This window comes from Cebus imitator, unplaced genomic scaffold (assembly GCF_001604975.1).
Source record: "Cebus imitator isolate Cc_AM_T3 unplaced genomic scaffold, Cebus_imitator-1.0 Scaffold49, whole genome shotgun sequence".
NCBI classification, from domain to species: Eukaryota; Metazoa; Chordata; class Mammalia; order Primates; family Cebidae; genus Cebus; species Cebus imitator.
Genome location: NW_016107364.1, coordinates 5891415 through 5915425, shown reverse-complemented (window position 1 = coordinate 5915425; position 24011 = coordinate 5891415). Strand labels below are relative to the sequence as shown.

General features: G+C 38.1%; 1 protein-coding gene and 1 pseudogene across 1 annotated transcript in view; one reads left to right on the top strand and one right to left on the bottom strand.

The window, feature by feature from the left end:
- Positions 1–23376, bottom strand: part of CUNH18orf63 (chromosome unknown C18orf63 homolog) — a 45045-nt gene extending 21669 nt beyond the window's left edge. Inside the window, exons 1-8 of the mRNA XM_017527546.2 lie at positions 23304–23376; positions 20125–20289; positions 17548–17626; positions 15253–15309; positions 13872–13983; positions 12889–12930; positions 10965–11041; positions 2572–2681 (exon numbers count right to left, since the gene is read on the bottom strand). Coding sequence (XP_017383035.1) covers positions 2572–2681; positions 10965–11041; positions 12889–12930; positions 13872–13983; positions 15253–15309; positions 17548–17626; positions 20125–20258 — 611 coding nt within the window. The 5' untranslated portion in view covers positions 20259–20289; positions 23304–23376. The remainder of the gene's footprint in view (positions 1–2571; positions 2682–10964; positions 11042–12888; positions 12931–13871; positions 13984–15252; positions 15310–17547; positions 17627–20124; positions 20290–23303) is intronic.
- Positions 4789–4932, top strand: LOC119471089 (annotated as a pseudogene).
- Positions 23377–24011: the final 635 nt, after the last annotated feature.

Below are 24011 nucleotides of genomic sequence, written 5' to 3'. Positions count from 1 at the left end.
CGATATCCTTTCTTCTGCTTGATCAATTCGACTGCTAAAACTTGTGCATACTTCGCAAAGTTCTCGTATTGTGATTTTCAACTCCATTAATTCACTTATATTCCTCTCTAAATTGTCTATTCTCATTAGCATTTCATCAAACCTTTTTTCATGTTTCTTAGTTTCTTTGCATTGGGTTAGAACATGTTCTTTTAGCTCACAGAAGTTTCTTATTATCCACCTTCTGAAGCCTGAATCTGACAATTCATCACACTCATTCTCCATCAGGCCTTGTTCCCTTGCTGATGAGGAGCTGCAATCCCCTGAAGGAGGAGAGGCATTCTGATTTCGGATGTTTTCAGCCTTTTTGCACTGGTTTCTTCCCATCTTTGTGGATTTATCCACCTGTCGTCTTTTTAATTGCTGACTTTCAGATTGGGTCTCTGAGTGGACATCCAGTTTGTTGGTGGTGATGTTATTTCTGTTTCTTTGTTTTCCTTCGGCAGACACCCCTCCCCCACAGAGCTGGACCTTCCTGGGTTCAGCTGTGCTTGCTATGAAACTCTCAGCCATCAGCGCTTCCAATTGCTGTTTTTTTGTGGGGGTGGGACCAGCCGAGCCGGATCACCTGGCTCCCCACCTCGGAGCCCCCTTTTTTTCTTTTCCTAATTGAATGGTCAATTCTCTCCCAGGTCCCCAGTCGCCTGCTGAAAAGGCGCCAAGATCTATGCAATTTCCCATGTAGTGACCGTGCCAGCTGAAACAGCAGCGCTGAGATTCGTGGCGTTTTTCTGCCCGGGGAATCTCCCAATCTGGCTCCCGGCTTCAGTTCCCTCTTCAATCAGCTGAATGGGCGACTCTGCCTTCCCAGAGCTCCAAACGCCAACTAAAAGGGCACCCAGTCCCGCATACTCCGCACTGAGAACTGCCGCGCCAGGACGCAGGCAAAACAGCCGCACCAACCAAAAGAGTCGCTCTAGTGACCTGTGGGGCTCCTCCGCTGGGAAGCTCCTGGTCCGCAGGCAACAAAAATTCGTCTGGAAGTCTGGCGTCCACTCACTCTCTGCACCTTCACTGGGAGCTGCAACCCTGAGCTGCTGCTAGTCAGCCATCTTGGATATCTCCATCAGTGCTGAGCATTTTTAAATATACCTGTTGGTCACTTAAATATCTTCTTTTGAGAAATGTTATTCAAGTGCTTTTAAAATCACTGCCAATTTTAAAATCAGGTTATTTGTTTTCTTGCTATTGAGTTATTTGAGTTCCTTGCATATTTTAGATATTAGCTCTTTATCAGATGTAGGGTTTACAAATATTTTCTCTCATTCTGTAAGTTGTCTCTTCACTCTGTTGACTGTTTCTTTTGCCATATAGAAGCTTTTCAGTTTGATGTAACTGCATTTGTCTATTTTTGCTTTTGTCATCTGTACTTTTCCACAGATATGCAGTTTTCAGTGTAGAGGTCTTTCACCTCCTTGGTTGTTAAATTTATTGCTAAGTATGTTTTTGGTAGCTATTATGGACAAAATTATTTTTATTGATTTCTTTTTCAGATAGTTTGTTGCTAGTGTATAGAAATGCTACTTTTTTGTGTGTTGATTTTGTATCCTACAACTTTACTAAATTTGTTTAATAGTTCTAACAGTTTTTTTGTGGAGTCCTTAGGATTTTCTATATATAAATTCATGTCACCTCCATACAGCAAAAATTTAACTTCTTCCTTTACAAGTTGGATGTTTTTTATTTCTTTCTCTTGCCTAACTGCTCTAGCTAGGACTTCTAGTACTATGTTCAGAAGTGAAGAGAGTGGGCATCCTTGTCTTGTTTCTAATCTTAAAGAAAAAAATCTTTCAATTTTTCACTGTTGAGTATGATGTCAGCTATGGGTTTGTCATATATGGCCTTTATTTGTGTTATATCTTAACCACTAGAAGTACTAGAAAAAACTAAATTAGATTGTTGTAAAAAATGTGCCAATTATAAACACAAAATAATGACTACCATTTTTCCACCCAAAGATATTACAGGTAATTGTTAGACTTTAGGGAAAAGTCTGTTAGGAGTTGAATGAATTAGAGTTAAACTCATGTTTTCTATCGACCTCCTCCCGGCTTCGATGATTGAATTATTATGTGTATGCTACTAAAGTTCTTTTTCCTAAGCAAGTTAAAACTTTATCCCAATAATCCTGCTTATACTAGTAACAAATTAGTTTTTCCTGAAGATAGTACAAACTTAAAACTCAGCTCATATCAAATTATAATGAATCATTAATTATTAGGTAAAGTTTATGAGGTTTTATTAATATCATTTTGACAGTTTTCATTTTATAATGAGAAATCTAGAAATATTACCTTTTTGAAGCTAGATCTAACAAAATGTGAAGACGTAATACAATTAGTAATTTGATAAAGAAAATTCATGACTTTTGTAAATATGACAATATTGTTTCAATGCCTTTGTGAAGTCATAATTCAGTATTTTAAAATTCATCAAAATGGTTTATACTTTTGCACATGTCAATGTTAAGAAAGCAAATAAGAGAAAACTATATTTTGAACCCACCTTAGATACTACAAATTGAAATCTCACCTCGGCAAAACGTAGCACCAGTTGCTTAAAATGGAATGTCTCTTAATGACAGCATGCTTGTTAGTATGAAAGTCCTTTATAATCCTCTGGGAAATCTCAAACTCTTCTAGCTTTTAATAGAAATAAGATTTGTAAGTCCTCAAAGAATTCAGCAAAAAACAAGACATTTTAAAAGATACATTTCTGTTACATACACAGTAGGTTATAAAGTAGTTTTTAAAGACTTAAGTTACATGGAATCAGGTATAACCACTTTACATAAGTAATCAATGTTGCAGCTCACCCTGCTTCTCCTCTATACAATATATAAAGTATTTCATGCTTTCCATCTTACCATCCAAGCCCAAACTCCTATTTTGTAGTTATTTTAGCTGGTTTTCAGGGCTTTTTTTTTTAATTATGTTAATTTTGCAGGAAGTTGAATCTCTTCCAAAGTAAGGTATTCATATTTTGAAGTAATAGCTTTTAACCTCGATTTTTTTTCTTTTCTTCTTCTTCTATATATATATATATATATATGTGTGTGTGTGTATATATATATGTATGTGTGTGTATATATATATATGTGTGTATATATATATATGTATGTGTGTATATATATATATATATGTGTGTGTGTATATATATATATATGTATGTGTGTATATATATATATATATGTGTGTGTGTATATATATATATATGTATGTGTGTGTATATATATATATTTATAAAGATGGGGTTTCACCATGTTGGTAAGGCTGGTCTTGAACTCCTGACCTCAGGTGATCCGCCTGCCTTGGCCTCCAAAGTGCTTGGATTACAAGCGTAAGCCACGACGCCCGGCCGATTTTTTTTTTTTTTTTAATGAAGAATGATTAAGGGAATTATACTTCTATCTGGTCTTTTGGAGGAGAAAAGAAGAGCCAGTGCTTCAGTCTCCTTTTATATCCCTCCCAGCCTCCTAGAACACTTTATTCCCTGTTCCTTCAGTTTCCTCCCTATAAGGCATTTTAGTTTGTATTTAACCTACAAAAGTTTGCCGATTACAGCTTTCTTACCCTGGAAAATCTCCCTGAGAGGCAATGTTACAGTTAGCCAAAGACACAGGGAGACCTCAAGGAGGGTGAAAAAATTAAGTATCAAATTTTGGGCGAAAAGACACTATATTTAGATTAGAGAGAATGGTTCATAAACCCTTACCCCATTTTTAACCAACCACGTAGCATCTTTTGGGAAACAATGTTCTAACCTCACTGCCTACTACTTTTCAAGGAAGTCCAACTAAACTAGACAACCTTTTATTGCCTGGACAACTCATTAGCATTTTAACAATATAGTTGCTTAAAGTATTGCCCCCACTCTGATTTATCTGACTCCTATCAATAAGGTCCTATTGTCTGGATCTAGACCCATCTTCTCCACATCCAGTGACTGATCCTTCTCTGAGTTCCTATGGCTTTCATTAAGACTAACAGAAATAGAGGAACAAGGAAGAGCAGGAAAACATGAATGCAGGAAGAGGAAGATAAGATAAGCTAGTTATGTTGTGAGGCAAAAGAGCAAGGACATGCAGAATGAATAAGGACACATATTTTCCTGTGCACAAGAGATAAATCTTGCACTGTGATGTACTGTCTTTAAGAGATCAGTTGCCTGAACTGTGTGATAAAAACATGGTTAGAGCAGGCATGGTTATGAATAAGACTGGTTGCAGAGGGATGAAGAAACTGAGAGAAAACAGAACTTAAAATTGAATTCATAGAAGGTAGGTATCAGGTTCGAATGTTTAAAGTTTATGGGTTCTCACATACACTTACTTATATAGCTTGAGTATATATCCTTCTGGGTACTTTCTACAGTATTCAGAGACTCAGGTCAAATGCTGCAGGGACCTCAATAGTACCAGTACTTAATGTTTACATTGATCTTTCTCAGCACAGATTAAAGACTGGCAAACCACCCAACTGTTCACCATATACCCCAAGAGACTGCGAATGCTCACCCTTTGTATTTATTTATTTAGCAAATATTTATAAAGTGCCCTTCTATGACCAAAACCACACTGAAAAGCAGTATAAATATTACTTTCTTCTTAAAATGCCAATCTAAAGAATTTGGACTTAATTTTTTCTAGGCAATACTGAAATACTAAAGACATTTAGGCTGGGGATCTTTGTCTTAGAAAGTGAACTCTCTTGACACTGTGAGGAAAAATTAAATAAACTTGAAGGATACAACTCTTGCAGTGGATCACTTGGCTCGTGCTTTGATGAAGAACACAGCTAGCTGCAAGAATTAATGTGAATTGCAGGACACATTGATCATCGACACTTTGAATGCACTTGTGGCCCCAGGTTCCTCCCAGGGCTTTAAGAAAAAATAAAAATAAAAAATAAAAAACTTAAAGGAGAGAAACCGGAAACAAGGCCCATATGGAGACTGGTTTAATAGTTCAAGTAAAAAAAAGGAGTCTGAATTAGAGTAACAGAAATGGAGACAGAAAGGAGTCAATTTAAGAGACTAGAGTTGTCTATTAAAGACTAACTGGAAAGAGAAAACGAGAAAGAGGAAAAGCCAAGGGTGACTCTGAAGTCTTTAGGTAGGTAAATGATTGGCTGCTGATGCCACTAATGAAAATAATTACACCGGAGGAACAGATATGGGGCTGGGGAAGTTGACAAATAAATATATTTAGTGTTAGACATAAGAGAGTCTGACTGCCATTAATACATTCATTTGAAAGTATCCAAGAGAGGGGAGAAGTGTTACAACTACACAAGAATATTTGGGAGGTACTGCTGTATAGGCTGAAGCCACTGAAATGGTTGAGCCTACTCAGGAAAACAGGGCCGAAAATGGAACCCTAAGAAACAGCAACATTTAAAATGATAAATGAATGAAGAACCACCAATGAATTCCAGGAGATTCTAGAAAAATCAGTTTCAGAGAAATCAAGAAAGGAAATTATTTCAAGAAAAGGGTGAAAAATAGTATAAATATTCCAAAGATTTCACGTATGATTCCCTCAGACATTTTCTTTTTCTTTTAATTACTAAAGTAACATAGTTCCTATAACACTAATTTTGATACTCCATTACCAAACATTTTTAATTGTATTTTTATTCAACATATATTAGGTATCTATTTCTGTAAGGCTCTATGGGACATGCAAATTTGAAGCAAAAAACCTAAGGCTAGGTGAAGGAAGCATGATATAGTAGAAAGAACAGAGTCGAAGGACAAACTCAAATCCTGAACCTCTTACTTACTACCTTTACGACCCAGAGCGACTTATTTAACTGCTTTGTGTCTTAATTTACTTACCTATAAAATAATAACAATAGCTATTATTTTTGAACCTCTATTCGGTGTCAGTAGTATGCTAAGCCCTTAATGTACTTTACTCCACTACCCTCCTTATAACCCTAGATGGTAGATATCATTATTTCCAATTTATAAGAAAAATGGAGATTCTGCAAGAGTAAGTAACATACCAAAGAAGCACTGTTTGTTAGTACAGATCTGAGAGCTTTAATGTGATTCTAAGCCTACACTGAATTTTCTGGGTATGTGAATATTAACTAGTCCTCAGTAAATGTTCCCTTCTTCTGGTAAGTTTTATGTGTGCATGCTCTTCTTTCTTCTGACCTAGACAAAAAATTCTGGGAGAAAAAAATGTTTTCCATCAGCGCTTGGCACATATACATAATAGTACCCAATAAATATCTATCTATGAAATAAATAGAAATTTGTTTCGAGGCACTCGTCTCCCAAATTTTCCATATAATTATATTTCAAGACAAATAGTTTAAGGTTACATAATGCTTTTCTGAAATATATCCCTTATGTAACTGTGGATTCAATTATAATCTCAATGCACCAAACAGTAAAATGGCAATTTGTGCGTTTAAATTCCCTTCAAAACATTTAATTACTTTCAGGAAAGTATTATTTTAAAGTTTAACATAGTCTAAAATTTAAGAAATGAGTAAATTACTGTTTCAATTACCTCTTAAATTTTTTGATCTCTAAATTGTAAAGATAAGGCTGAAATCTGCTTTAAAATTTGTCTAAATAGGATCAAAAGTCAGGATTTTATAAAGTACTCCAATCTCTAGCCCAAAGGAATTAAAAAGAATTTAGAAACAAAAGTCACCTATTTCAAAAAATAAATTAGTCTTTCACTCCAGTTAATGCTCCATTCATTCCATAAATGTTTACGAAAGTGTGTGGCAGGCACTAAGGTAGGCTCCTGTGATAGAAAGATTAATAAGACACAGACCCTTTCCTCCAGGACTTCTCAGTTTAATGAGATATTTGCATAGATAGCATGTGATAAACATGGCAGGGGAGCACCAACAGAGATGAGACTTGGGAGCTGGGGAATTCCTCAGAGGGGTGATGTCTGAGATAAGCCTTGAAAGATGAGCAGGAGAAAGGGAATGACAGGCTTAGACAACAGTGTGAGCAAGGATATGGAGGGATGAAAGACCAAACCATCTTTCGGAAATGATTCATAGTTTGGCTGCCTGGAGAGCAGTAATGGGAGGTGACGCTGTAGGTAAGGTGAGTTTGAATCAGCTTGCTGAAAACCTTGTGTGTCATGGTAAACAGCTGAGATTGCGTCTTATAGTCAATGGAGACCATGGCAAATTTTTGAAAAAAGGAATGAAAGCAAACAAAAAACTGGAGGAAAGAGAAACCAGAAACATCCTCCTTCTCACCTCTTCACCCTTAATCCCCTCCGCCAACCTGACTTAATAACTATGAAAGAAAGTAACCAGAATCTCAGAACCCCAAACTTACTATGCCAAAGGAAACATTAAGCTTGGGAAGTGACTCACACAGAAACAAAAAACAAATGAAAAAACCCTGCCTTCCTTTTGTTCCCAGATAGCTTAGTTCAGATTATTACTGTAAATGTAGATTTACTGGGTGACAGAAATGCATAACTGGCCTTTCCTCTACCCCTCTTTTCATGTGTATAATGTAGATTCACTTACTTGCCTCATTGTCTACCCTCCTCCTTTTTCCCCTTCCTCTTTCCCCTTCTGCTTTTTCTTTTCCCTTTAAATACTGAAGTCCTCAAAACCCTCTTTGGAGAAAGCACAGGGCACAGATCCTGTTGTAACTTGTGTTTCTTTTCCCTGGGCATGTCATCAACCTTGGCAAAATAAACCTGAGTCATTTTAAATGACTTTTATTTAAATCTGGTATAACTTTTTGGTTATGTTAACCAATGCCAGATTTTAATAAAAGGAAAATTAAATGCAATTATCTTTTAGGCTCCATGGGGAATAAAAATTGAATAAGACAGTACACAGAATCTCCAAAAGATTACAGTTTAGTGGGAACATAGGTATATATGAAACTAATTTTTATAGCAGTCAGAATATGTAAGATGCCATATAAAAAACATAAGCAAAAGTGAGACTCAGAGAAACTGATGAACAATCATAATTTAGAGAATTGATTTAATTTAACAAGTGCATGTTGAGTGCATAATGTTGAATAGAGGAGAGGAATGTGTCTGCCCCATTTTTGATGTTTCCTTCCATGCCCAGAAAGCTCTATTAACACATATTCCTGGAATCACTCTGCTCCATCATTCATTCTTCCCTAGAGCAGATGGATGGTGACATGGTTTGGCTGCACTGCCACCCAAATCTCATCTTGAACTGTAGTTTCCATAATCCCATCCATGTTATAGGAGGGACCCAGTGGAAGTTAATTTATTCATGAGGGCAGTTACCCTCATGCTGTTCTTGTGATAGTGAGTTCTTGCAATATCTGATGGTTTTATAAAGGGCTTTTCCCCCTTTGCTGGGCACTTTTCTCCCACCATGACTGTAAGTTTCCAGAGGCCTTCCCAGCCATGAGGAACTGTGAGTCAATTAAACCTCTTTCCTTTATAAATTACCCAGTTTGGGGTATTTCTTCATAGCAGCATGAGAATGGACTAATACAGAAGGTAAAATTGGGATGAATAACCAGGCATGCTGGCTCACCTCCTCCCCTTCCTCTTGGGAGCTGGCCTGATGGCAGAGAGTGGTGTTAGGCACTCTCTTTGACATATCAGAACCAGTGCCTGGTCTCCCAAGAGAGGCCTGTGGTTTTTCCAATACTGCAATAAGAGGGTGGATAAGTCTGCATCACTCTAAGGTTCAGATAAGCCATGTCCTCCAAGAGCTGTTTTTCCTTTCCAGTAATGAACAGCATGACTCTATATTCCAGTTTGTGCATGTGGGGCCAGCATCCCATCAGGTTAGTGTCCCTTTCACTCTCAGAAGCATCCTGTTTTGAGGATAAATTATAATCTCACTCTAGTAATAAAGGTGACATTCTGATCTCTATTTATGTCTTACTCCTCTGTCAATCTATAATTTGGTTCAAACTCAGGTGTAGAATACCGAAGTATCATCTCTAGAAAATTCAAAGGTCAGTAAGTCACAATATTAGTCTTCATGATGCTTCTTCAAAGGAAATCAGAGGTATAAACTTAGTATAATTATAAAAATAGAAATAAGTATGTCAGTATAAATACCATTTGAATATGTGTCCCCTCCAAAACTAATTTTGAAATTTAATCCACAATGTGACAGTATTAAGATATGGGACTTTTTTTTTCTTTTTCTTTTTCTTCTTTTTCTTCTTTTTTTTTTTTGAGATGGAGTCTCACTCTGTAGCCCACGCTGGAGTGTAGAGGTACAATCTTGGCTCACTGCAACCTCTGCCTTCCAGGTCCTGGTTCAAGCAATTCTCCTGCCTCAGCCTCCAGAGTAGCTGGGATTACAGGAATGTGCCACCATGCCCAGCTAATTTTTGTATTTTTAGTAGAGATGGGGTTCACCATATTGGCCAGGCTGGTCTTGAACTCCTGACCTCGTGATTTGCCTGCCTTGGCCTTCCAAAGTGTTGGGATTATAGCCACAGCATCCGGCGATGTGAAGCATTTAACAGGTGATTGGGTCATGAGGGATTTGCCCTCATGAATGGATTAATCCATTCATGGATTAGTGGATTAGAAGGTTAATGAATTAATGGTTTGTCTTGGGAGTAGGACTGGTAGCTTTATAAGAGGAAGACAAATCTCAGCTTCCACACCCAGCCCTCTTGCTATGTGATGCCGTGCGCCACCTCAGGACTCAACAGAGTCTGCAACAGCAAGAAGGTCCTCACCAGATATGGCCCCTTGGCCTTGGACATTTTAGTCTCTATAAGTGTAATAAATGAATTCATTTTCTTTACAAATTACCCAATTTCAGATATTCTAAGTGACAGAAAACAATGACAGTATGGTACAGGAGAGTATGAGGGTTTAAATGAGGGTGGGCAATCACACAGGATATGGAACCTTGGGAAGGCTCCTCATCAGTCCAAGATATACATGTCATGTTACCCATTCCAGTTATTTATATGCAGGTCAACTTCCCTACTGGCTTATATCATTCTCCAGGGCAGAAAAGTAGATCCTATTCATCTTTGACTTATCAATTGTCCTTTGTTACTTATCCACATAAGAGGTAATCAAAAAATTAAATGGAAATAAATGGAGGAGTAGCATTTGAGCTGGGCTTTAAAACATGAGCAGAATGTGTACAGCCAATCAGAGGGGCATTCTAAGCAAAGGAAGGGTCATTTGTCCTATGCCTGGGGTTTCTCAACCTCACCACTATTGACGAATAATTCTGTGGGTGGGGATAAGATTACTGTCCTGTGCAGGGAAGGATATGCAGTAGTATCCCTTCTCTGGCCTCTACCCACTAGATACCAGTAGCAACACCATCCTTCTCCCATTGTGACAGCCAAAATTAGACATAATTATTTCTCATAAGGAGCCAATCATTCATTTCCCTGCCCTCAATTGCTTCCATTGAGAACTACTGGCCTAGAGGAAAGAAAATAACATTGAATGACACTAGCACATAAGGTTCTATGCTAGGTGCTATGGAATTGACAAAATAAAAGACATATCCTTCTACTAAGAAGACAGAAAGTGTTATGTGTAAAAAACAGATGCAAAAAAATTCCACCAGAACGTCAAGGGCAGGGGAATTAATATGAAATTAATGAGCTGAAATCATTCTTTTTACATTTGGAGGTAAATAAGAGGCATGAAGTGGGTGTTAAGACAGAATAGGTTGTAGAGAGTCTCAGCACCTTAAAAAAGTTTTAAACAAAGGAATAATGTGAAGACCTGTGTTAAATGGACAGAATAATATTTTCTTTGGGGAAGCAGATTTAGAACAATATAAATATATCAAGCATTTAATAATACAGATTTTGATAATAAAAACCTCCCTACCACCCTTCATGTTAAAAATTAAAACCTAATCCATATTAGTAACAATAACAAACATAAAAAGTATATAGCAAATACAGTAAAGTATATAAATCACAATATGTGGTACCTCAGGTGGTGGTAGTCTGATTGTGCAAGCTTCTATACTTAGACAAACTTGAGTTTCTGTTACGTTGATGTTTAATACTGAAAATAAAACATTTAACTGTGAGCTAATTGGAATTATTACTCCAAACTACTAAATTAAGTATTTTAGAAACAAAAGAAACTTATTCAAGTCAAAAACAAGAACAGATTTTTTTCCATACATGGTAAAATTCAAATAATAACCACTTAATATTTGGCAGTTTAGAGATGAGACATCTAAAAGAGGACAAAGGTATGAAACAGCATGAATGTGTGTGGGGTGCAGGTCACAGGCAAGGTTACAACAAGAAAAATGAGACACCCCACAGTTAAGAGGAAAATCCAAGAAATACCTTATACAAATCTGACCTATATATAAAAATAAAGAGATTGTCCTCTTCTGTAATCTAAAGAGGTATCACACCACGTTTCTGATTTGAGTAGTCTTTTACTAACAAATATCTTCAAATATACTGGCAGATTCCAGAACTCCTAGAGCCTTGAAGTCTTTGCCTTTCTTTTTCATAAAGAAAACTAATTCTGAAATGTCAGGATGGTGTTGACTTTGGGAAGGGTTAGTACATGAAAAAAACATGAGGCGGGTTCTGGGGTACTCTTAATGTTGTTTCTCAATCTGAGAATGGTTACAAGAATATGTTTAGTTTGTTAAAATTAAATGAGCTATACACTTAAAATTTGTCATAGTGTATTAATTTCAGTAAAAGTTAAAAAAAAAATCCTAACACAGGAGTGAGGAATTTTCCTCTTCTAAACTGTTATTTTTAATCCCTACAGCTATAGTCTCATGACAGTGTTTGATGATGAAACTAGATGTAGGTAATGAACCCATTCACCTAGAGCTAGGGCACACTGACTGATACTATACAACTTAAACATAAAACTAGTGCAAGGAGAGCAAACAGGCTTCAGCTAGAAAGTCAACTCAGATCTAACAGTTTTAGATTACAGCTCAGGATTTTAAGGCTATGCCCAAATGATATGAAACGCTATCATGATTGATTAATAATGTCTACATTATTAATGTAGTGGTGGTGGCTCAGGATTCTCATCTATCTGCTATCTCTGGACTACTGTTTAGGGAAGTGTCTATCTGAAATATAACCATGCAAATCAATGAAAGAACTAGATTAAGCCATATACTAAACTGTATACTTTAGATCATCTGTGTCTCTTTTTACAATTTTTTAAGGAGAAAAATAATCCTATTCTTATAATAAATAAAGCTTTGACTTACATCAGTACTAAAGAATTTTTGATGATACATGATTCTGGAAACTATACATATAAACACCTGCAGAATTAAACTCCTTCATGGTCATGATTTTCTTGAAGTAGAGAAAATAAAAACATGGCTTTTTCCAATTAAGATGAATTTTTCTCATATAGTCTAGAATGTACATTTTGAACAAGAAGTGATTTCCCAGGTGAAATTCTGATTACAATAATATCTGATTAAGGTATTATACAACCTAATTCCTAATTAATCAATAATTATAACAACCCAATGATTTAGTTATTTTTATTCTTTTTTTTTTTTTTTGAAATAGGGTCTTGCTCTGTCATCTAGGCTGGAGTAGTGCAGTGGCGCAATCATGGCTTACTGCATGCAGCCTGAACTCAAGTGGCCCTCCACCTCCGTCTCCTAAGTAGCTGGGACTACAGGCATGTGCCATCATACCTGGCTAACTTAAAAAAATTTTTTTGTAGAGATGGAGTCTCATCATGTTGCCCAAGCTGGTCTTCAACTTGTGGCTCAAGCAATCTACCTACCTCAGTCTCCCAAAGTGTTGGGATTACAGGCGTGCACCACCATGCCCAGCATATGATACTGTTTTCTTTAAAAACTATGAATTATATTATCTATTGACTTATGCATTTTTACTCACCAACAGCACTTTGTTTTCCCATCTGAGAAAGAAAATCTCTTCCTTAAAAAAAATTCATAGAATATGCCATATTACTACAACTCATAAATAATTATGTTTGATATTTATAACTATGCTTGATGTGAAATTATCAAAGCTAAAGAAAATACTTTAAAACACAATTGTTATATAAAGGAATATCTGATGACAGCTCAGAGAAAAAATATAATCATTCAAAAAGTATCTCTTCAATTAAAAGGACGGAAACATCCAATTCTTCCCCTAAGTATCTATTTCCTGCTATATTTAGAAAACAATCAGACTTCAACAAAAATTCAGGATAGCTTCTCAGTTTTAACAGTATTGTGTTCATTTTATCATACTGCTTCATAATTTATATTTATTCCTAAGTATCAAGTATTATATAATAATTTTTTAAAGAAACATCAGCAGGAGTGTGTATATAATCCCAAAGTAAAGAAATGACATTTATGTTGTTGTGGGCTTGCTTGAGATTGCTTAGGTGGGTCAGTTTCAAGAATTATTCTCTAAAAGTTATATATCTTAAAATTAAGGACAGATGCACATTGATATGGTTTGGCTGTGTCCCCACCTGAATCTCGAATTGTAGCTCCCATAATTCCCACATGTTGTGAGAGGGACCCAGTAGGAGGTAACTGAATCATGGGGGTGTGGCTTTCCTGTGCTGTTTTTGTGATAGTGAATAAGCCTCATGAGATCTGCTGGTTTTATAAAGGGGAGTTCTCATGAACATGGTCTTTTGCCTGCTGCCATGTAAGATGTCCCTTTGCACTTCCTTCATCTTTTGCCATGACTGTGAGGCCTCCCCAGCTATGTGGAATTGTGAATCCATTAAGCCTCTTTCCTTTATAAATTACCCAGTCTCCAGTATGTCTGTATTAGCAGCATGAGAACAGACTAATACACACATAATAGAAGTAATCTAGTTCAGAAATCCCCAATGACTAAAATGATAAAGTTACCTTGTATCAATAGATGGCCAGTTCTATTCCAGGCTGGAGCAAGTCTAGCCGTGAATGAATATGAAAGGCAGTTCTGAAGAATTACAGGAATTACTCTTTGTGGGATCTCCATCTAAAAATATTAAACGGCAAAATATGGGCAAGTTTAGAGCAACAGCTGTGTGCGTATATTAATAGGAAATGACTGCTCATTTAGATCACCATCCAACAAATTGGGCTATTCCACATAAAGATGTAGTCATTGCTCGAGCTAATCATATCTGGTTCTAAAGTTAAAGAAGTGTTAAAATATATCACTTCAAAACCACTACTATTGTCATGCTTTCACGGCCAAATACTACCTGCTTACCTTGGCCAATAAGTCTAAATCTTGGGAGTTCTGTGTTAAAACCCTTGATCATTACTTCATATTCTGCTCTACACAGACAAATCCAAATGAGAACAAACTTGCAATAGTCATTACTGTTCACTCTGTTCCCAGGCCAAACTGAGGGTCAGGATGCTATTTCTTGTGACCCAATAACAAGGTGCAGATGAACTGGAAAGAAAGAGAGTTTTTATTTTCTGCAACTGGTTACAGGCAGAAGGCCTGGAAGTTATTACCAGACCAACTCAAAATTACAAAGTTTTCCAGAGGTTATATACCTTCTAAGCTACATGTCTACGTGTAAGTCTGCATTTATCTAAAGACATAAGTAGTTAATTTCTTTTAATCTATAACTAAGGTCTGAGTCATGAAGACCTTCTTTTGGAGCCTCAGTAAGTTTACTTAATCTAAATGGGTCTAGGTGCTGGGGCGATTACCTGTATCTTGTCTCCTGCTAAATCATAAAGGTTTGGGGAGTTCCTTTAGACCCCAATAAATTTGTTTGTGGAGGCCTGGGGAGTTTCTTCCGACTCCCGATAAAACTTGTTTCATCCTAAAAGAGTCCTGTTAAGAATTCCTTCATTATCTTGTCATGCTTCAAGGCCCAGGAAAAGCCTAGGCAAAACTCTTGGTGGGGTCTTTGTTACATTCCAGCCTTTGTAAAAGGGCACAGGCTCAACTAGCTTTTAAAGTTTAACCTTGCTACTCAGTCAGTGCTGGGACAGTTGTAATGGAGGCCTGGGTTAGGGAGACCTGGTCTGCCACAACTCCAGAAAATACATACTTACATGGGCACACATGAAACCAAGAGAATATCTGTATTTGTATAATACCAAATTAATTTTAAAAATTAAATGTGCACATAATAATTATTGGAAAAAATTTGTTGGGTTCTTTCACACACATAACAATATATATGAGAAAGATTCTCCAGTTTTTGTTTGTTTACAAAAGGGGTTAAATACATTATCAATATTAACAACATATGCTATTAATATCACTTTTAACACTTACCTTAGCTCCATATTTTTCAACATAGGCATTAAGTTTTCTTGCTCTATAAAATGGTATCTGTAACAAAAGTCCACATTTATAAAAAGGACTTAACATAAGTATGTAATTAAATAATGCAACAAGGAAAGATTTTAGGCATTATTCTGCAGAGGGCAAAGAATCAGGCCATCATCTAATTAGCCTCTGTGCCTTGCAGAAGTGATGATCATTCTCTCCCTGAACTGGAATCTGTGGGCACATTTTCAAAGTGAGGAAAGCCTTTCTGGGAGTGGCATGACCCCATTATTTATATAAAGGAAAAGGCCAATAAATTTTGTAAATAAATATTTAACACCTTTCTTAACATAGAACTCCTAGGCATACATAAGGAAAATGGACATAAATGGAAGACCATGTTCAAAAGGCCTAAGTGCTCCAACTCATTAATAAAAGGAATACAAATTAAAGGAAAATATTATTTGTAACCTAACAGACTGACAATTATTTAAAGTCGTGAATATCTACAGTGTTCATGAGGGTATGGGAAAATAGGTTTTCTCCCAGACCCTTTGGTAACATGCAGTCCAGCAAAAAGCTTTTGAGACAGCAATTTAGCAGTATCTATATTATAGTTTAAAGTGTATTACAATCTACCTCTAAAAATGTAACAGACAGAAACTATCAGACAAATAAGTGATACAATTTCAATGATGCTTTCTGAAACACTGTAACAGCACAAACTCAGATGTGCACTGGAAAGTATTAAGTAAATTACTATATATCCATACAATGAAATATTTCTCAGCCTTAAAAATAAGGAAGATACATATACTGACATGGAAAGATATCCAGGAAAGGTTGTTTAAGGGGAAATGAATGGCAAGTTTCAAAATAGTATGTATGTAATCCCATTTTCTACTTTAAACATCATTTTTTTTACAGAATACCTTTGTAAGAAAGCAATACATTTTTAAAAAACAGATAGCTACTTTCCTCTTATCACCCTTGCTAAAATTCACATACTTGAATTTACTAGTACTCTAAAATAATGTCGTTGCTCCATAAAGATATTCGGGTAGAAAAAGATACAAATAAGAGATATTAATTTCCTTGTTCACCAAAAGCTTGTCTTTAACAAAAACTATATTAAGAAAATATGGCTGTGCATGTGGCTCACGCCTGTAATCCAAGCACTTTGAGAGGCCAAGGAGGATTGCTTGAGCTCAGGAGTTCAAGACCAGCCCAGGAAACACAGTGAAACCCTCTCTCTACAAAAAATACAAAAAAATTAACTGGGCATGGTGGTGTGCACCTGCAGTCCCAGATACTTGAGAGGCTGATATAGGAGGATTGCTTCAGCCTGGGAGGTGGAAGTTGCAGTAAGTCAAGATGGAGCAACTGCATTCCAGCCAGGGAAACAGAGTCAGACCCTATCTAAAAGAATAAAATAAAATAATATATAAAATAGAGGGAGGGAGGGAGAGTGGAAAAAATTGAGGAAGGGAGGGAGGAAGGAATGAAAGAAGGAAAGAAGGAGAGAGGAAGGGAGGGAGGAAGGAATGAAAGATGGAAAGAAGGAGAGAGAAAGGGAGAGGGAGACAGGGAGGGAGAGGAGAGGAGAAAATAAAAGAAAAAAGAAAAGAAAAAAAAAGACAAGATGGACATATAACCTAGACCCAGGAGAAAAATAAAAGAACTTTTAGATTATTTGTCAGCATTGTTAATAAATGTTGATTTCACTGGATTCTGGGGAATTAAAATATCAGAGAAACAGAGTTTCCAGAAAGATTGTTGATGAAAATCTCAGGATAATATATTTTTTTCAAAAGATTTTTGGCACTTCATTATATTCCCAGTTACATATAGAATTGGGAAATGTTTCTAATACTAATTTTAAATTTTTAAGTGTAAAAATATTTTTAAATAAAATGTTCTATTAGAAGAAACGTTGATTCAAGTTCTTTAAAAACAGGAGGAGATTCATTGAAACGTCAAACTTTTTCCTTTTAGTCTAAATAAAATATGATAAAATGTATCAAGCCCATGCTATTTTAAAAATCATATTGTAGCATGTTTTATTAATCACTAGTCTTTATCTTAGCATTAATAATGAGAAAAATAAATGTTAAATTAGAACCACAAAAATGGATTTTAAACATCAGGCATATCAATGTTAGTCAATAATCCAATTAACCTGTAACACATTGTGATTAATCAATTAATCCTCATAAACAACTTTAGCTATCATACCTAAATTATTATTTGTCAACATTGTTCTCAACTAGTAATATTTCAAAAAAATGTTAAAATACTAACCGACATCACCACCCAAATTTGGTTTAATATTCCAGACACAGGTGATGTAAGAATATCTTCATGCAAAAACAGCAACTGCCTGTGGAGATGAAATATATTACAAAGTGAACTTGCTCACGGATATGGATGGTTTGGTTCTATGTTCCCACCCAAATCTCATGTTGAATTATAATCCCCAGTGTTGGAGGAGATAACTGACAGGAGGTGATTGGATCATGGGGGTGGATTTACCCTCTGCTATTCTTGTGGTAGTGAGTTCTGATCAGATCTTGTTTAAAAGTATGTAGCACTTCCTACCCTCAACTCTCTCTCTTGCTGCCATTAGAAGAAGGTGCTTGCTTCTCCTTCAGACTTCCGCCATGAATGTAAGTTTCCTGAGTTCTCCAGCCATGCTTCCTGTTAAGCTTATGGAACTGTGAGTCTATTAAACCTCCTTTCTTCATAAATTATCCAGTCTCAGGTAATTCTTTATAGTGTCAAAACAGACAAATGTACTCACTGTCGGTTTTTACTTTATTGGAACATTTTAAACATTTGGTTAGTTAAAATGTTAAGTTTCTCCTAGGCAACAATCGTGTTAGAGACTTTCTTTCCCCATACTTAGCATAGCACCTTGAACAGTGTAGGTTTAGGTACGCAGCCAATATTTGAATTAAAATAATTAGGAAGTTTTAGATACTAATACTAATATGAGACCTTGTCCCTGCATCTAAATTTCCCAACCTCTTTCATCTGTTAATCTAATATTTTAGAATTCAATTTTTGCCCTATATACTTGAAGACATCTAAACACTCTCTCTTTTAACTCCTATTTCTTCCATTTTTCCTTGTAAAGAATCTCTCTTTTAACTCCTATTTCTTCCGTTTTTCCTTGTTAAAAAAAAAGGGCGGGGTGGGTAGGGGGAACTAGAGGCAAAAGTCTAAGGATTCACCTGTCAGTGAAGTTATCAACCACTTAAATATATAGAACCACTGACTAAATTCTTTTCCTTCAAAAAGGAAATTCTTCCCAAGCCAGAAAGAACTGGGTAGTGGTTTCAACAGCCAAATGAACAACAAACATCATCACAATCAAATTACCATTAATAATTAAATTTCAAGGTTCAAGGGAAAGATAGGAAAAACACACAAAGAATACAATTGGAAATCTGAAAACCTTCAATGGTACTAATCATCAAAGAAACAAAATAACCATTAGGATGTGTATGGGGTTACTTTAAAAAGCAACATGGGCCAATCTGTTTCTGGTGGCTTCATATTTGTTGGAACCCAGGTGGATCAGGTACTTGCTTTGGCAAGGCCTGCCGTTATCTGACACAGCCAGATGTTAACAGAGAGGGCTCTGCTCTCTTTATTCAAGACTGGCTGTCAATTACTGGGAGGGTGAGTTAAGATAACCCCACTCTGTGGGCATGGCCACCTTCAATTTGAGGGCAAACAGAAGAAAAACCTCACTTTAGGTTTTCCACCTAGTTTAGTATTTCCAAAAGGAGTCACAGATTGTCCTTAATAGGTATCAAATTATACTTTAGCAGGAAGGGTGATGCCCTTGGGTGGGAAGATATGCAATGGGGAAAAGAAAAACTTTGTAAATAAGAGGAAAATGAAGGACATCCCAAAAGTGGCTTTCTTATTCCTTGCCCCTGGCCATCTTCTAGTTGTTTGTTCTTCTCTAAGTAGTCCATTTAAATACATAATCTTCTCATGTATTCTATGACTCTTCCTTTGAGTGCCTCAAACAATTTAATCACAGAATCATGGAATTATACTTTAGGCTTCTCTAAGCTGTTTTTCTTTCTTTTTTCTTTTTTTCTTTTTTTGAGATGGCATCTTGCTCTGTTGCCCAGGCTGGAGTACAGTGGCACAGTCTCGGCTCACTGCAACCTCCAACTCCCAGGTTCAAGCGATTCTCCTGCCTCAGCCTTCCGACTAGCTGGGATTACAGGCGCCTGCCACCATGCCTGGCTAATTTTTTGTATTTTTAGTAGACAGGGTTTCACCATGTTGGCCAGGCTGGTCTCGAACTCCTGACCTCATGATCTGCCTGCCTTGGCCTTCCAAAGTGCTGGGATTACAGGCATGAGCCACTGCGCCCAGCCCTCTAAGCTGTTTTTCAAAGACTATGAGGGATCAGATATTTTGAGACAGATCCTAGAGAAATACTCCTCAGTGTCTCATACTGACTTGAGAATTAAGAAACTATACTAATCTAAAATGTTTATATTATTTCTAAGTGCCCCATAAACAGTAGGTATTCCATAAATATGGATTAATTAGGATCTCTAAGTTTTTGGGAGCCTGATTTAATTCATGAATGTCTGTGGAGATTTTAAACTTTTAAAAAGCATGTAAGAGGTCACAAATATAAAAACTCAAGAGGGAGATATTCTATTGCAAGTATTTTAAGTCCCTCCTTAAATGTAATCCAATATACCTGGTTAAAACAAAATTGACTGCCTTTATTTTAAAATTATAAACACAAATTGAGTGAGTATTTTGCTGTATAGAAAATTCCTCTAAGACAGCTTTTATAGGTCTTAAGTTTTAAAAGTCTTAGTTATAAGATATATTTTTTACCTGCACATCTTCATTTGTGTAGTCCTAATCTCAGTATCTGCCATTTTATTACTCAGTATTATTCGGACGGCACAGAGTTTGTTTAAATCTGGAAGTGTGATGAAGAACAGAGACTGCTGCCTAGAATTATTCATATTTTCCTCTTGACTGTCTCAGAAATCAGACCTTTAAAACTAAACAGCAAAAAAAAAAAAAAAAGGTAGTAAATTATCTTACCAATAGAGTTCTAATACCAAGTCAGCAAACAATATTTGATACTGTGTTAGAGTAGAATCATAGAAACAAGTTAGTTTGCAAACTTCAGCAGTTATGTATCACTGCTATTTACCTTTAAGATCTTCCAATGATTTTCTACGATTTTGGGTACAAGTTTTACCAAGATACAGTTCACATAACATAAAACCCATTTAATATGTACAATCCACTGTTTTTTACTGTATTCAGAGTTGTGCAACCATCACTGCAATACATTTTAGAATATTTTCATCACTCCCTTTTCTATAAAATAATTATTTTTTGGCTGGGTGTAGTGACTTACGTCTGTAATCCCAGCACTTTGGTAGGCCAAGGTGGGCAGATCAACTGAGGTCAAGACCAGCCAGACCAACATGGAGAAACCCCGTCTCTACTAAAAATACAAAACTAGCGGGGCATGGTGGCACATGCCTGTAATCCCAGCTACTAAGGAGGCTGAGGCAGGAGAATCACTTGAACTCAGGAGGCGGAGGTTGCAGTGAGCTGAGATCATGCCATCGCACTGCAGCCTGGGCAACAAGAGCAAAACTCTATCTTGAAAATCGAAATAACATTATTATTATTTTTTAAAAGTCAAAGTGTATAGCAAAGTCTTCTGTTGTTTCAGATTTTTCTGTAAAGCACTTCAAGGTTGAGGAATATATCATTTTTCATTGTACACAAAAGAAAGTGTTCACTGAAATCTCTAAATTGTTGTGTAGTTTTTGTTTCCACTAAGTTACCCAGCTTTAAAATTCTATTGGAGGCACAGTGCACAGTTGATAATTCACAAGGTATACCTTTGAAGTCTACATTATGTTTTACTACAGAAATGAAAACTGGAATATAAAAGCAAAGCAACCTAGGGAACCTTCAGTACTCTAGCATGTACAAACACATGGGGGAAAAGTAAGCTGGACTCTAGTTACTTCCAACTTTTCAACATCAATATGTTTTTTCTTTTTAAGAAGGAATAACATACTGGCCCAGGAATGTGCAGTGTGAGTAGCCTTCTAATCACTGAAATGAGTTTGTGGTGTCATCTGAGGAACACTGGTAATGCCCTTTGGCTCCAACATATCTTCCTCATTCTAGCATCACAGCGTTTGAAATTTTCATCATGAGAGAACAAGATGGTTCTTTTAAAAATGGAAGTACTCTTAAAATGGTTAACACAAATTCATACGAGATGTTGATGAATTAAGATGATTCCTGGTTTCATGAAAAATAAAAATACTCCCTTTCTTATTCTACGTTTTGAAAAGTGAAAAAAAAAAAAAAAAGGTACCAAGTTCCAAGGTAAACACTGCTGACTTCACACTTTTAATTCTCTTCACCTGAAGTTTTCTAGTAGATAGCATCAATAATGATCAGGGTAAAATATATGGCAAAAGGCTGATTATGGTTGGCTCAGGACAAATACATATTTTAAAGAAAATAGGACAAAGACGTGGGTGAAAGTTTGTGGGCTGTTACCTTCATTTCTAACACACATTTCCAACTAAAATTACTTTCTTTTTCTTTTGCTTTTTGAGACCAAGTTTTGCTCGGTCACCCTGGCTGGAGTGCAGTGAACGCTATCTTGGCTCATTGCAACCTCCGCCTCCGGGGTTCAAGAGGTTCTCATGCCTCAGCCTCCAGAGCAGCTGGGATTACAGGTGTGTGCCCCCACACACGGCTAATATTTGTGTTTTAGTAGAGACGGGATTTTGCCATGTTGGTCAGGCTGGTTTGAACTCCTGGGCTCAAACAATCCACCCACCTCTGCCTCCCAAAGTGCTGGGATTACAGGCGTGAGCCACTGCACCCAGCCGATTTCATTTTTCCTTTAAATTATAGTAGAAAGGTAAATTCCGGGTCACTGAAAAGTTCCTGGGTGCAAGTCCTCCCGTTTTGCCGATCTTCAAATACTCACGGATTGGAAAATTGTATGTAAACAAGAGTGATCTGATCAGGGATAAGCATGGATTTATTAGAATCACTACTATTTTTTAATTTTGTGAGTTCCTAGTTAGCAAAATTTTCAGATTCAAAAAGGGTGTAGTTTTCTTTGGCTAGGCTGTAAAGAAGTATATTGTGAAGCTCAAAGCCTGGCCAAGCCTTGTTAACATCTACGGATGCGCTATGAACATCCTGTCCAGAGGGTCGCTGCACTACGTTCCTGTCCCGGGATTTCATCCTTGTTCCGAATCCCCAGCAGGGCAAGGAACAAGTGCTAGGAGCGCACAACGGGAACCCACACAATTCCGCACGCGAGGACTCGCAGAACCCCCAAGGACCACGCCCTGGGAGCGCCCGGCGCGTGCAGTGCGGCGCGAAGCCTTGGGACCGTGGCCCCATCGGGAGCCCCACTGGCCTCTGCCCACGGGACCCTTCCTAAAAATCAGCCTGGGCGCGGGGTTCAGGGCGGCCCCCAGGCAAGCGCCCACCCTCTCCCGGCCTGGCTGTGTCCACAGTCACGGACATGAGTGGAAACGAATCTAAGGTCTTTGTTCTGCTAAATCCGTTTTAAAAGGTGATTCTATAAACTTCCAGTACATAAAATGCCAGAACAACTGGGGCTCATGGGTCTTTGGAGATGAAGACATTTTTTTCGTGATCCAAACCAACGCCCTCAGGGCACAGGTACTGGGATCCCGCGCTCAGAACAGCCCTGACCTGCGCCTCCCCAAGCGTGTGGAAGAGAATCGGGAAAACCGCCTGACAACTGGGAAGGCAACGCTTCCAACGCCCACTGGCTTCTCCTCAGGCGGAGGAAAGGGCGGGTGGGCGGCAGGGCCTCCGCGGCCTCCTTCGCTTCCACTCGGCCTCCTCCAAGCAGCTGCGGCCCCAGGCCAAGCCTCCTGGCCTCCGCGGGGCATCGACTGAGAACCCGCGTGCGGCAACTCCCTCCTCGCGGCCCTCGGGAAACGCCCCTGGCTCCCAGCTTGCCCAGCGTGCCCCACCTTCCTCAACGTGTCCCTCGCACCCTCCTCGCGGCCCTCAGGAGACAATCTCGGCGTGTCCCGTGCTCTCCCAGCGTGCCCCGTGCTCTCCCAGCGTGCCCTGCCTCTCCCAGCGTGCCCTGCGCTCTCCCAGCGTGCCCTGCGCTCTCTCAGCGTGTCCCGTGCTCTCCCAGCGTGCCCTGTGTTCTCCCAGCGTGCCCTGCGCTCTCCCAGCATCCCCGGTGGTATCCCAGCATGCCCTGCAAGCCTTGCGTCCTAGCACGCAATGAATGTCAACTTTTCCCGCCAACGCAGGAGTCCACCAAAGCCGGCCTTGTAGGACCCAGTGATTCCCTGAGAGCTTCTCTCAGCCCCAGCTAGCGTGGTTGGGACGGGGCACAAGGTTCTGGCCGCCCTCGAAGGCGGGAAAGCTGGATCAGCGAACACGAATGACTGCCGGGAAGCTGCCGGTGCTGAAGCCCGGACGGACTGCGTGCTGCTCAGGGGCGCCCTGGCCTCTCACCTCCGCACATTTCCCCTCAAATTCTCATGCCCGACTTGACAGCTTCTCCAGTTCCTTTAGTGGTGCGGAATCTCCATAACTGGAACATCTTAATGCCTGGTGTTGAGCAGAAGCATGGTGCAAGCTCGTGGGAGCAAATGCAGTAAGCGCCTACCGTGTACAGACGCATTTCTAGGGGCCGCTGCTAGAGCACTAAGCAAGCAGCA